The sequence below is a fragment of the Gymnoscopelus braueri genome (assembly GCF_963280865.1).
Source record: "Gymnoscopelus braueri genome assembly, chromosome: 20".
In the NCBI taxonomy this organism is placed as follows: Eukaryota; Metazoa; Chordata; class Actinopteri; order Myctophiformes; family Myctophidae; genus Gymnoscopelus; species Gymnoscopelus braueri.
Window position 1 is genome coordinate 42,444,120 of NC_137622.1, and position 15,190 is coordinate 42,459,309.

Genomic DNA, 15,190 nt, shown 5'->3' on the forward strand with positions numbered 1-15,190 from the left:
AAATTCTGACAAAAGTTAATAACCTAAATAATAAATGAAACTTGTTGACCACATGAACACAAATAGCTACAGTACAATGCAGTCTTACCATCGGATGAAGATGCAACGTGGATCATAATACTGTATGTATACTTTAATAACAGTCAATTAATTAAATGATTCAAATTCAGTCAATAATGTATTATATCTTTACATCATAAAATGAGCAAATCAATATAAATCATGTGTCACAGTACTCAAATGCTTGTCAAACATGTATTAGAAGTTATCAATAAAAATACAAAAATCCATCTTAGCAAAGACACTAATTACCAAAGAAATATGTTCAAAACAATTTGTATATAAAGGAGCAACATGATCAGTAAAACGTATGTAAATGAGTATAATGCAAATAATAAATGCTTTAAATGAGCAAATAATACCATTAATTAAGCTAGATTATATATCATGTATGCATATCAAAGCTGATTAATATGGTAATGAGTAATGAAGAAAGACATGTAAATGTAAAGTTAGAGAATAGAGCCTCAGTGAGAGGTTGTATTCAGGAGAAAAACCTTTGAACAATCAACTTCTTCTGGTAAATCAACGCTGTCATGATCTCACCAGCCTCTATTACCTCTATTGTATTATTTGTGAATCCTTCTTTTAAATGTACATGATCGCTGCTAAATAAACAATACATGACATGAAAGGGGATTACATTAAATTAAATTACAAAGTACGACAACATTATAAAATCCAACAGAAGGTAAAATATTAAGTGAAATAAAAACATAATTTCCAATCAGAATCATTACAAATTGGGTTAATTAAAGACACAAATTAATTAAAAAAAAATAGGCCTACTTAAAGAGGTGAGTCTTAAGAGGTGCTTTAAAAGTTCATATTGAATAAAAAATACACGCAGGTAACAGCTAACGCTGGCACTGTATGTTCATTTTAACAGCAAACAATAAAACCCTTTACAAACAATTAAATTCCCCACCAGATTGCCCTTTCATTCACATTCACCGTAACATAATTACATGAAATATCAGATTATTCATTCAAACCCAGGTCAGTGTGAGGTGTGTCCAGAGCTCTGCGTAGGTTCTGCCAGAACAGTCCAGGGTGCTGTCCAGCCTGGGACCAGCTCAGGTAGGTGTGTCTCTTCACCAGCCTCCTCATGTGATAGTAGGGAGACAACTGGTGGGCTGGAATGTCCTCCAGAAACACCAGGATCAATACGTCCTTCTGTTCATCAAACAGACGGTAGCTGCACACAGGAGACCAGAGGACATTTACACTCAGTCAAGTAACACTTTAATTACATTAAGACAAACTACTAGTTGCATTTACAAATATTTACTTTATTTTGTGTAAATAATGCTTTATTTGCGGTAAATAAAGTTTAAAGTGTGACACTGCCACAGAAATGTCTGAAAGGATGTATGTCCTGCCCACGTGTTGGTATTGAATGACTCAATATATTGATTAAAAAGATGGTTGAATATTTAACACCTAGATGTAATGTTTTGTTTTGATGAAAACATCCATTCATTCTCTGTTATCAGGGTTTACCCTGGACATGAGAAGTGAGGCCCGTCAAGGAGCACAGTGCTTCAGACCCTCTTATAGCTGTTCTAACATCACAGTAAACCACAGCCTTTCAGACCCTCTTATAGCTGTTCTAACATCGGTGTGCTCCTTCCATTCCGACATCTCACTACTCCGACTAGTGGCTTCCGCGTGCGGTTAGGGTTAGGGTTAGGGTTAGGTATAGGGTTAGTAACCGTCGGAAAGGCGACATGTCGGAAAGCCGACATGTAACCCTAACATCACAGTAAACCACAGCCTTTCAAACCCTCTTATAGCTGTTCTAACATCACAGTAAACTACAGCCTTGTATGGCTCATTGCTTTGCTAAAATGATTACCAAATATAGCAACATGAAAATCACAGACATATCCCAATTAAAGGATTTAATTGTTTAAACGTTTTTTTCTATCATTTAATTATCCACCAGTTTCTGGGGGTGGAAGGTGGAGGGAGAGGTTAGAGGGGTGGGATGAAGCTGTCGATTGGTTGCTGCTATTCATAATAATAAATTACTATTGTAATATTATTATTATTATTATGATTGATTACTGGTTATTATATTCTATGCCATAAAAACAAAAATAAAAAAATGAATGTCAATTCAGCATAGTACACACATTGTGTTGCCTTTTTCATGTGTGTAAATGTGGCTCTCATATTCTTTTGTTCATGGATTTTACAGTGAAACGTCAGAGAAATGGCGCCCTCACCTGGCCATCTGGATCTCTCTAGAGCACCATTCACTCTCCAGGTAATGATGGCTGATCACACAGATGGTCTTTCTGCTGCCATAGATGGCATCTGTAATGTTCTCTATGATGGGTTTACCTGGAAATAAAACACAGACATTATTCACGCCAGATTCAAAACAATTTCACTTCTTGAGAGACAGATATAGTATCACATACATAATAATGATGCCAAGACATTTTCAGACAGAGAGAGGTCCCTACCTGCTTACAACTGTCAGTGACACAAAGAGACAGACATATTTATATAAATACAGCATTACTTAGATACAGAGAGGTTTGTACCTGGTAGGAAGTCTCGGTGGTGCAGACAGAGTCTCCAGCCCTGCTCTCCCTCCAGCACTGGAAGCATTTCTCTGCAAACCCAGAGCTCATCGTGAACGTTGTAGGAGATGAAGGCATCGTAGCGCTGAGGAGACCCCCTCTTTCTTTCCATGGCATCATAAAGGAAGGCCAGGAAGAGGTAGTAGGTATAGAGAAGATGCAACCTCAGGAAGTGGTAGGTGAAGGATGTGAGCAGAGTTAGCACAATCACACAAGTGGAGGAAAGGAAGCAGATGAAGCTAGTGTCCACCCAACAGGAATGATAGTCAAAGTCCAGAAACCTGGTTCCCTTTTTATCCAGAGGAAAGCCACAAGTGTAGTTATGAGCAAATACTACCTGCGTCTGATTGTTGTTCAGCATCCACTGCTGAAAGTCAGAATTAGAGCAATCACAAGCTAAAGGGTTATCAGCCATGTTAACATATTTGAGAGCAGGGAGAAAACTGAACACAGAGACATTGATCACCACCAACTCATTCTGGTTCAGGACCAACCAAGAGAGTCTAGTCAGGTTGGCCTGTGCCAGGAAATCCAGAGACTTCAATTTATTGTTGGAGAGATCGAGAGACTCTAAGTTTTGTATTGGGTGAAATATCTCTGGGTACAGGTATGGCAAATTACCGTTCCTTAAGGTAAGAGTCTTCAGCTGTGGTACATGCTTAAATATGTCTCGGTCCGGTAGTTCATTATAGATATTCTCGGCTACAAAGTGTTCCAAATGTTTCATCATTGAGAACATGTCTGGTATTAATAATCCAAATCTAGATACAAATTGATAGGATTGTGGGCTGAATTGTATTCTAAAGGTCTTCAGGCTCTTCGGTAACTCACAGGGAAATATATCTCTAAATCCGTCAGGGTTAAGATTAAAAAATAGGCTAAGTGTTTCAAGTTCTACTAGTCCTTCCAAAAAGTTGTTGTCCCAGTCAGAGTACAGCACTCTCAGGCCTAATACCATTTCTAAGTGCCTGAGTGATTTCAGACTTCTAAAATCTCCTGGGCTGAGCATTGAGACAACATTATTATTTAAATCCAATAATTCTAGTTTCTGTAGACCAGTCTTGAATGTGTCGCCAAATGTCCAAATGGCATTAGCGTTCACAGTTAGAACCTTTAACTCATTAAGAAGTAGAAACACACACTGTTTGAGTTCATGTATGTTGTTGTTATCTAGATAAAGGTCTGTGAGTCTGGTTAAATTGAAAAAGTCGGAGCAGCTTAAATCAAGAATATTATTGTCACGCAGGTTTAGGATTTGAAGCATAGAGAGATTCTTAACATCGTCTGGCACTTTGGAAAGGTAGTTGTTGCCAAGGTTCAAATGACTCAGTTGATTCATTTGTTTTATTGTATCCTTAGACAATTCATCCAGGCGACAGTGTGATAGATCCAGGTTGGTAAGCTGAGTACAAACTGACAGTGTTTTACTAAGGCTGTTTTTGTAACCCTTCACACTGAGTGTCCTCAGGGTGGGTATTTTGCAGATAATATTTAAGAGATCTCTGTCTATCCACTTGTAATCGTACCTCAGCTCTACATTTTCTAGTGAATCAAGGCTCTGTAGAGCCTTTCTGATGGAGTTAGAACCAGTCAAATACACTGTAGTTATATTCCTTAAAACATACTTGTCTGGTATGTCCCACTCCCATCCATTATCATTACAACATTCTGACAGGTCGATTGTCTTAAGATGTGGAAATCCAGCTGTTGTGATGCTGAACTTTTTTATCGACTCTGAACTAATTCTCAACTCCCTGAGCTCAGAGGACATGTTTAATGGCAGATCTTTTGACTGAAAAGACTCTAACTCATTAATTGTGATGTTCAGCACCTGTAAGTGTGGTAGTTGTGAGACGGTGATGATATTTGTCATTTGATTGGACTTCAAACGTATTCCCTGTAAGCTGGTGAGTGACTGGAAGGCAGCAGGGTTGAAGAATTGGATATTGTTATCTTCCAAATTCAGTATCAAGAGATTAGACAGTCCCTGAAACATATTGTCTGTCAGTGTTGTTAGTTTGTTATGGTTCATATTGAGCACTTTAAGTTGCACCAAAGGGACGAAAGCCCCATCATCTACATGAGTTATTGAATTAAAACTCAAATCCAAATCTGTGAGATTTGACAGATGGTAAAAATCGGTCCTGTATATCTGTTGGATCTTATTGTTCCCTAGTGTTAATGATATAACATCTCTGGGAATGTCCTCTGGTACGCTATCAAGACCACGAAAAAAACAATCCACTGAAACACCAGCAGTGACATTGTCAGAGTAAAGAATAGTGCAGCCTTTCAGCAAGTAAGCCAGTATAGGATTAAGATAAAGCGTGAACAACAGAAATAAGAAGGAGAAACAATGCCAGCTTCCTGTCTGTAGCATCATGGCTGTCTTCAGGGACAACTGTCAGATACTTTTGGTGGAGTAATTCTGCTGTGGACACTGGTTGGTGACAACACTGTTCAGCATTGATGATCTAAAGAGGATACAACAGTAAAACAGTTACAGTTACATTATACATGGAACATTTTATTTGATCTTTAACTCTGTCTACATAGATTATCAGTCTACAGTATATTCCACATGTCTCATGTTCCCTTTAAAGAACAATAGCATCATGTGAGGACAGACTTGTCCCATGTCATTGTCATTTGGGACTCACTTACAATAACTTGAAAAGATGTAAAAATGTTGAACATTCAAATTGAACTTTCAAAGGGACCTGTACCCATATGAACTCTCAAAAGGTCGTGGAAAACTCTGTCAACTTCTCCATTCAGCCTCTTTCACTTCACTGTCAGTCATCAAGTTAATGTTTCATTCTTATCAAATAATATCTTATAGCACAATAACAAATCAAATATATAGCTGCAAGCAGCGATAAGCGGGGCCAGGGAATGCAGAGAGAAAAAAGAAAGAAGCAATGATAAGTAATATGCACAATAAGCCATAGAAACATAGAAGACTGAACTTGAGAGAAAGACCATGCAATTAACATTTGTGGTCAAGACAAATAAATCTAAGAACAAGTGACCAAGACATGACTGCATATTGAAAAAATAAAAAGAAGGAAAAGTGACAAAAGGGAACATTCCTAGTCCTATAGCTGTATCTCCTTTTCTGAACTGTGTTTCATAAATGCTGTACTGCCATGACAGCTGAATTTACTGCATGAATAAAGGTCTGTCTGTCTGTCTGTCTGTCTGTCTGTCTGTCTGTCTGTCTGTCTGTCTGTCTGTCTGTCTGTCTGTCTGTCTGTCTTCACATCATGGTGTGGCAATTGTTGAGGAAAGTGAAAGAGGAAAGAACCCACGTGTGTGTGTGTGTGTGTGTGTGTGTGTGTGTGTGTGTGTGTGTGTGTGTGTGTGTGTGTGTGTGTGTGTGTGTGTGTGTGTGTGTGTGTGTGTGTGTGTGTGTGTGTGTGTGTGTGTGTGTGTGTGTGTGTGTGTGTGTGTGTGTGTGTGTGTGTGTGTGCGTGGAGGGCGGTTCGTGTGCGACTGTTCTCGCCATACCAACCAACCAACAATGCATTTATGAGAATACACTCAAGATTGTTAATCTAACTTTTTATTATATTTGTTTTGTTTATTTGCACAATAAAAACAGTACAGGGTAACAATTATTAAAAGGACAGAAATAAATGCAAGTGGAGAGGCTTGATTCATCATCAGGCTGGCTCTCAGTCTATGTTTAAAGTTACTGAGTGAAGATGAGGAGTTGGCAATAAGTATGAGTGTAATGTATTACAGAGTAAAGAACATCTGTGTTTAATGGAGAACTGGCTATATGGAGATTGTCGGATTGTCTAGTATTATATGAACTTGCAAATTGGTCATAAAATATACTTTGAATGGTGTGGGAAGCATATTTGAAAGGTTAGTGCATTTATAGATGAAAGAACAGGACTGGACTGTGTTAATGTCACAGATAGACAATACATTTAGTTTGTTAAACACAAACTTAATCTATGCATGTTTTCAGGGGGTGGTCATTACTTGATTTATTTACGCTTTGCTGTGTGTGTGTGTGTGTGTGTGTGTGTGTGTGCGTGTGCGTGTGTGTGCGTGTGTGCGTGCGTGCATGCGTGCGTGCGTGCGTGTGTGTGTGTGTGTGTGTCCACCTCAGCCCGTAGCACTAGACCTAGCCTTGATGACCTTGCAGGATTATGCAAAGGCTAAAATGTAACTTAGATAGCATGTTATGTAGACATAGTGAGTATAGTTTCAATGTAGGCTAATGAGAGGTTCTTGGTTTACGCATGTATTCGTTATTATTAGATTATTGGTTTACATATTACTTGATATACATTATGTGTATTCTTGTGTCCTTGCTTACTGTAAATCGCTCTGCATTAAGAGCGTCTGATAAATGCCTGAACTGTAAACTATCTGCAGTGAAATAAATGATGGTATTTACAATCTGATCCATGATCAGCTGCACCAATCAAAGTTACTGGATTGGTTTAAAGATGGGAACTGAACAGAGTTTAAAACCTCAACAAATGACACTGGTGTCTACATGACAAGAAAGAGAGGAGAAAGTGGTTGAATGGCTTGTACTAGAGTAATACTATAGTCATTTTTGATTACGTTGTTGTTTTCAAATTGTATTGTAGAGTGTTTTTCCACAGTGTTTCAATGAACGGCAGTGAATTACGTCATCTAAGATAAGATCTTTATCGATCTTGCGGCGGAAATTCAGGTGCCAACGACCTGGATACACTGTGTGTGTGTGTGTGTGTGTGTGTGTGTGTGTGTGTGTGTGTGTGTGTGTGTGTGTGTGTGTGTGTGTGTGTGTGTGTGTGTGTGTGTGTGTGTGTGTGTGTGTGTGTGTGTGTGTGTGTGTGTGTGTGTGTGTGTGTGTGTGTGTGTGTGTGTGTACAGTATAGTATACACACACACAAAGAATGTCAAGAGCTAGAAGTTAAAACTTTGACTGGTTAAGCCCTTTAACATAGCAAGGGCATTATCCCTATTATATCAGATATAACACAGAAAAGTCACAATGAATAGTACTTTCCAGGATGAAGGAATAGTAATATTGAATCCTACCTGAACTCCTAAACGTCGGTGACAACCATCCTTCCAGTGTTTTACTCAGACAGGAATGAAGTCCATGTGACCACAGCTCAGCTGACATCTCAGAAATAACATGAGGTGACAAACAGTGAAAGAGGAAGCACCCTAAAAATGCAGAAATACTTTCAAAGAGCAAAGGTGAGCCGAGTGCTTCTCAGAGTTCACAGGGTGACGAAAATGCAGAAATACTTCACTTTAGTGGAACTAGGATAGAAACTATCAGTGAACAACAAGATTACAAGGTCAGACTCCACCTTAAGCCCGTAGCGCTTGACCTAGTGTTTGTCAGCTCAGCTGACACCTCAGATATAACATGGGGTGACAAACAGTGACAGAGGAAGCACCCTAAAAATGCAGAAATACATCTTGGCGAGCCGAGTGCTTCTGAGAGTTCACAGGGTGACGAAAATGCAGAAATAGTATGAAGCGATATTTCACTTACAGTCTCAATATTATGGTCATATATGGTCGTATATTCCTCTCACCCCATATTAGCCTTGAAATAATTCACTCGGCAACATTCTGTGTTTGAAATGTTGGTTGTTTAGCTTTCATTAATTTTAATGAGGTTATGAAAATAACATAATAATGTACAGTACCTATTACCAGTGGTGGAAAAAGTACTCAATTGCTTTACTTAACCCTTCCATTGTGTTAGGGTCATTTTTGACCTGTTTTCAAGTTTAAATAGGTAAAAAGTACCCTTTACATTTCTTTACTGGAACAAGGCTTCATGATATCCTCAGAAACAGCTATTTTAACGCAACCAAATTAATTACCACCATTTTAGTTAATTCTGTCTAAAAAAAAAAATCTGTGGTGTTAAGGGTCAAATATTTTACCTACTATGGTGTATGGGTCAATCTTGACCCTTAACACCACAGATGTCACTATTTTTTATAATATTCACAATGTTTAAAGTTAAAGAACAAAAACAAGTATTTTATTTGGATGTGTTATAATGTTAGTCTATTATAGATATATAACATAATTATCCATTGTCTTCATATAGGATCAAAAATAAATAAAAATACAATTGAAAACGAGCTATATTGAAAGATGAAACCCTAACCCTAACCCCAAATAATATTTTAAAAAGTGTTTACATGGATATGAATGCATAACAAGTCAGCTATGAGGTGGGGAAAAGTACATGAAAATGACAATTATTTGAGTATATCTGCCGATGCTGTGTCAATGCAAATGTGTGGATTCTTGGAATAAATCCGCAAGACCATGAATCCACGCATTTGCATTGACAAAGCATTGGCAGATTTCGCCCCAGAGGTAAAATAAAAGTGCGGTGGGAGCGCGCCCTTACAAGTAAATGTTCTGAATTAAAAATTGACTTGAGTAAAAGTACGAAAGAATTGGCATCAAAATGTACTTATACATGTGTGAGTATCAAAAGTAAAAGTGCTCGTTAGGCAGAATGTCCCGTTTCACAAGTTTTTAAATGTATAAAATTCCTAAAAATCCTTTGAAAATAGCAGATATACAAGCTCACAATGTGTCGCATAGCGACGTATTGTGAGTATTTCAATGTATTTCTGATATTTTGAAATAGCCGAAATGTATATAAGGCTGAAGTGGTTAATGTATGTTTTGTAATAATAATCTAAATCTTCAAAGTAACTAGTATCTAAAGTTTTCAAATAATTGTAGTGGAGTAAAAGCACAATATTTTCCTCTGAAATGTAGTGGAGTAGAGGTAAAAGTATTGGAAATTGGTAATACTCAAGTAAAGTAAAAATATGTCAAAATTGTACTTAAGTACAGTACTCTGAGTACATGTACTTAGTTACTTTACACCACTGCCTAATGCACAAATTAAACAGACAGTAATGCATTTGTTTTGACAGGTTGTGGGTCCATGTCCCTCCAGAACAGGCATGCTGGTGGTCTCAGGGGGTGCAGGAGGACAGGTCAGTGTGAGGTGTGTCCAGAGCTCTGCGTAGGTTCTGCCAGAACAGTCCAGGGTGCTGTCCAGCCTGGGACCAGCTCAGGTAGGTGTGTCTCTTCACCAGCCTCCTCATGTGATAGTAGGGAGACAACTGGTGGGCTGGAATGTCCTCCAGAAACACCAGGATCAATACGTCCTTCTGTTCATCAAACAGACGGTAGCTGCACACAGGAGACCAGAGGACATTTACTCAGTCAAGTTGTATGGACAGTTTTATTTATAGTGACCAAGAGCCACAGGGCAGAGAGTTTATCTTCAACAGCTCTGAGTTTTAACCAACATGGTTCCCCATGCAGCAGTGCTTCTCAAAGCCTATACTGTAGGGTTAACTGATTTTCATGCTACTGTATATTAAAGGAGAATTCCGGACAAATTAAGTGTTATCTTTCATGTCTCGTTACTCACCTAGCGACGTAAAAAGTGGCGTTATTTTTTTCCATATATCCCCCTGTCGTCATTTTTTAAACACCCTCCGTTGTTATAATGGGAGCGCATGGGTTAGTGAAGTTCGTCTATTATAACCGATGCAATGTTATTTTTTTCTCTACTACGATTCATTGTAGAGTCTCATGATAGTCAAACATGCGCTGAAAATTCCTGCGAGCCTGCCGTTAATGGCGAACAATTTAACACTGGATGCTTGTTTCTTTCCAGAACCTGGCAACTCGTGTTCGCCATTAACGGCAGGCTCGCAGGAATTTTCAGCGCATGTTTGACTATCATGAGACTCTACAATGAATCGTAGTAGAGAAAAAAATAACATTGCATCGGTTATAATAGACGAACTTCACTAACCCATGCGCTCCCATTATAACAACGGAGGGTGTTTAAAAAATGACGACAGGGGAATATATGGAAAAAAAGAACGCCACTTTTTACGTCGCTAGGTGAGTAACGAGACATGAAAGATAACACTTAATTTGTCCGGAATTCTCCTTTAACACATTTAGCTGGGGACCCCCTGGAACCCCCTCAAGGACCCCTGGGGGTCCCCGGTCCCCACTTTGAGAACCACTGCTTTACACCATCAGCTGACATGATTTAACAGCAGTGGTTTATAATCCCACCCAGTGAAATGATGGAGGAATGTATCTGACATATGATGCATATTTATGCATTATATTCATATTAACATGACTTATGATGCATATGTATGCATTATATTCATATTCACATGACATATTTGCATATTTATGCATTATTTTCATATTAACATGACATATGATGCATATTTATAAATTATATTCATATCAACATGACATATGATGCATGTTTATGCATTATATTCATGTTAACATGACATATGATGCATATGTATGCATTACGTTCATATTAACATGCCAGTTACAATTCTAACTTTTAGATTAATGAGTTAAAATACTTTTATTTCAACATTCTGAATCTGTGTTTAACAAACATGTGACTAAAATCTAATTACATCTCATTCTCCTGTAAAGTGGCCGGAATTGTGATGTTTTTGCCCTGGGTCACATGTCACAGATGTGCAAATGTACAATGACCAATACCTAAAGAAAAACAGGGGGACTAAAGGGTATAAATAAATAAAAGGGACTAATTGTCTTTAAATATATCAATTAAATTATGAATGGGGCTATAATGCTGCCACTGTAGCTGTAACATCTGCAATACTGCCCCCACCTGGCCATCTGGATCTCTCTAGAGCACCATTCACTCTCCAGGTAATGACGGCTGATCACACAGATGGTCTTTCTGCTGCCATAGATGGCATCTGTAATGTTCTCTATGATGGGTTTACCTGGAAACAAAACAATACAAACATTATTCAAACCCGATTCAAAACTATTTCACTTCTTGAGAGACAGACAGACATATAGTATCACATACTGTAATAATAATACCATTAAAGACAACACCGGTTTTCAGGCAGAGAGAGGTCTCTACCTGCTTACAACTGTTGGTGAAAGAAAGACAGACAGATTTAGATAAATACAGTATTACTTAGAGACAGAGAGAGGTTTGTACCTGGTAGGAAGTCTCGGTGGTGCAGACAGAGACTCCAGCCCTGCTCTCCCTCCAGCACTGGAAGCATTTCTCTGCACACCCAGAGCTCATCGTGAACGTTGTAGGAGATGAAGGCATCGTAGCGCTGAGGAGACCCCCTCTTTCTTTCCTTGGCATCATGAAGGAAGGCCAGGAAGAGGTAGTAGCCATAGAGAAGATGCAACCTCAGGAAGTGGTAGGTGAAGGATGTGAGCAGAGTTAGCACAATCACACAAGTGGAGGAAAGGAAGCAGATGAAGCTAGCGTCCACCCAACAGGAATGATAGTCAAAGTCCAGAAACCTTTTTTCCTGAGGATAGGCACAAGTATAGCGGTGAGCGTCAACTACCTGCGTTTGGTTGTTGTTCTGCATCCACTGCTGAAAGTCAGCATTAGAGCAATCACATGTGAAAGGGTTGTCAGCCACGTTAATATACCTGAGAGCAGGGAGAAAACTGAACACGGAGACATTGATCACCGTCAACTCGTTCTGTTTCAGGTCCAGCCGAGAGAGTCGAGTCAGGTTGACTTGTTCCAGGAAGTCAAGGGACTTAAGTTTATTGTTGGAGAGATCGAGAGCTTCTAGGCGTGGTGTGTTTTTGAATATGATGTTTGATATGTTAGGAGTAAATAATTGCTGATTGCATTGTATTTTAAGGCTCTTCAGGTTCTTCAGTGACGGTAAATAAAATAACGATATAATTCTGTCAACTAAATGAACACTTAGACTAAGAGTTTCAAGTTTATCCAGTCCTTCTAAAGCAGTGCTGTCCCACTCGTACATTGCCTCTGATTCAAGGACTAAGTGTTTGAGCGATTTCAGATTCGTGAAAACCCCCTTCCCGAGGAATGAGATTTGATTCCAACTGAAATCCAAGAATTCTAGTTTCTGTAGACCAATCTTGAATGCATCGCCAAACATCCATATGCGATTGTCACTCATAGTTAGAACCTTTAATTCATTAAGATGTTGAAAAACACACTGTTTGAGTTCAATGATGTGGTTGTTATCTAGATTAAGGTGTGTGAGTCTGGTTACATTTAAGAAGTCTGAGCAGCTTAAATTATAAATGTTATTGTGATGCAGGCTTAGGTTTTGAAGCATGGGGAGATAATTAACAACGTCTGGCACTTTGGGAAGGTGGTTACCGGCGAGGTTCAAATAACTCAGTTGCTTCATGTGTTTTATTGAATCCTTAGATAGTTCAGTCAGCTCATTAAATGCTAGGTCCAGGTAGGTTAGCCGAGTACAAGGTGACAGTGTTTCACTTATGTTGGCAATGTTGTTAAAGCGTATGTAAAGTTTCCTCATTGTGGGTATTTGACAGGCATTATGTAAGAGACCTCTGTTTATCCACTTCTCCATATAACGCAGGTGTAGATTTTCTAGTGAATCAAGGCTCTGTAGAGACTTTCTGATGGAGTTAAAAGACATATAAGGACCATAAAAATACACCTTAGTTATATTCCTGAGAAAATACTTGTCTGGTATGTCCCACTCCCATCCAGATGTGTTACAACAGTGTGACAGGTCAATTAACTCAAGATGTGGAAACACAGCTGTTGTGATGCTAAACTTTTTTATCGAACCGGAACTAATTCTCAACTCCCTGAGCTCAGAGGACACGTTTAATAGCAGATCTTTTGACTGAAAAGACTCTAATTCGTAAATTGAGATGTTCAGCCTCTGTAAGCGTGGTAGTTGTAAGACGGTGATGATATCTGTCATTTGATGTATCTGGTTGGACGTCAGACTTAGTTCCTGTAAGCTGGTGAGTGACTGGAAGGCAGCAGGGTTGATGGATGTGATATTGTTTGCATCCAAGCTCAGTATCAAGAGGTTAGACAGTCCCTGAAACATATTGTCAGTCAGTGTTGTCAGTTGGTTTTGGTTCATATGGAGCTCTTTAAGTTGCACCAAAGGGACAAAAGCCCCGTCATCTACATGAGTTATTAAATTATTACTCAGGTCCAAATACGTGAGATTTGACAGATGGTAAAAATCTGACCTGTTTATCTTTTGGATATTATTGCCCGCTAGTCTTAATGATATAACCTCTCTGGGAATGTCATCTGGTATGTCAACAAGATCACAAGAATTACAATTCACTGAAACACCAGCAGAGACATTGTCAGAGTAAAGAATAGTGCAGTCTTTCAGGAAGTAAGCCAGTATAGGATTAAGATGAAGCGTGAACAACAGAAATAAGAAGGAGAAACAATGGCAGCTTCCTGTCTGTAGCATCATGGCTGTCTTCAGGGTCAACTGTCAGGTACTTTTGGTGCAGTAATTCTGCTGTGGACACTGGTTGGTGACAACACTGTTCAGCATTGATGATCTAAAGAGGATACAACAGTAAAACAGTTACAGTATACAGTAACCTTTTGTTTGATCTTTAACTCTAAAGATTTAAAGGTTTAAACCATCCTTTTGGGACTCACCTGAGACTGAAATGTCAAAGAAACTTGAACAATCACTTAGAAAATATGTAAAAGTGTTGGACATTCAAATTGAAAGTTTCAAATGAAGTTGTATACTGATTCTCAAAAGGTTGTGAAGAACTGTATCAACTTCCCGATTTACTCTCTTTCACTTCACAGTCATCAAGTTAAAGGAGAATTTCGCCCGACGTTTTTCTTACCTTATGATATTATGATATCCTAGGATGAGTGGTACAGTAGAAACATTTCATAACTCCAACCCGGGTCCGCCACAGTTAAAAACCCACACCTATGGGACTTGCTCTAAATCACGTAATTAATAGCTTTTTTTTCCGGGTGAGATGTGATGTTCATAGTGACACAACACTACACAATGTGTCGACACTTCCGGTGGGGCACGGGAAGTGTGAGACCTTATGGTACACCCAAAAGAAAAGAAAAAAGCCATTAAAATACGCCATTTAGAGCAAATTCTCCTTTAATGTTTCATTCTTATCAAGAGATCCTTCTATAAATACATGAACTTTCTGTGTGTGTAACTGTCCTTCGTGCATCTCAAGAACCCTAATCCTCCGGTAAAATATACTGCCCACCCCATTCTATACTCATCAAATAATGCAGTTCTACATGCCTACCGTCCTACCTATCTATCTACCATCCGTCCTACTTACAGTACGTGTATCTACCTATGTACTGTTTTCTGCTTGTACTCAAACTCATTGTATTGTTAACCAAATGAACCCCGCTGTCCATATTCTGGGGTGAACAATCTGCAACAAATAGCAGATCTACCAGCCCAAGTGTTATGAGTGTTATGCACATCTGCATGAACGGGATGCTGGTTTCAAATCTGGCGACGTGGAAACGCGCAACACGACGCGCGCGGCCCTAAACAGCGCCATCAGGAAGGCGAAAAAGGCCTACACAAAAAAGATGCAAGACAAACTCAGCAATGGCGACATCAGGAGCACATGGCAGGCGGTACACACCTTGACAGACTGCAAAACAAGAACCAGAAGCGAGGTGAACCCGC

At 39.0% G+C, this 15,190-nt stretch overlaps 2 protein-coding genes across 2 annotated transcripts; both read right to left on the reverse strand.

The window, feature by feature from the left end:
- Positions 1 to 587: 587 nt before the first annotated feature.
- On the reverse strand, positions 588 to 2,325 carry LOC308075885 (toll-like receptor 13). Its single transcript, XM_080415866.1, has 2 exons — positions 2,292 to 2,325; positions 588 to 1,258 (listed from the first exon to the last, which is right to left on the reverse strand). The coding sequence occupies exons 1-2, from the start codon at positions 2,297 to 2,299 to the stop codon at positions 1,042 to 1,044; spliced, it is 225 nt and encodes a 74-aa protein (XP_080271992.1). The 5' UTR covers positions 2,300 to 2,325; the 3' UTR covers positions 588 to 1,041.
- Positions 2,326 to 9,483: 7,158 nt separating this feature from the next.
- LOC308075506 (toll-like receptor 13) lies at positions 9,484 to 12,486 on the reverse strand. The gene is made up of 3 exons (XM_080415415.1): positions 11,698 to 12,486; positions 11,353 to 11,470; positions 9,484 to 9,854 (listed from the first exon to the last, which is right to left on the reverse strand). Exons 1-3 carry the CDS (start codon positions 12,086 to 12,088, stop codon positions 9,635 to 9,637), a joined length of 729 nt encoding a protein of 242 aa, XP_080271541.1. The 5' UTR covers positions 12,089 to 12,486; the 3' UTR covers positions 9,484 to 9,634.
- Between the last annotated feature and the right edge of the window lie 2,704 nt (positions 12,487 to 15,190).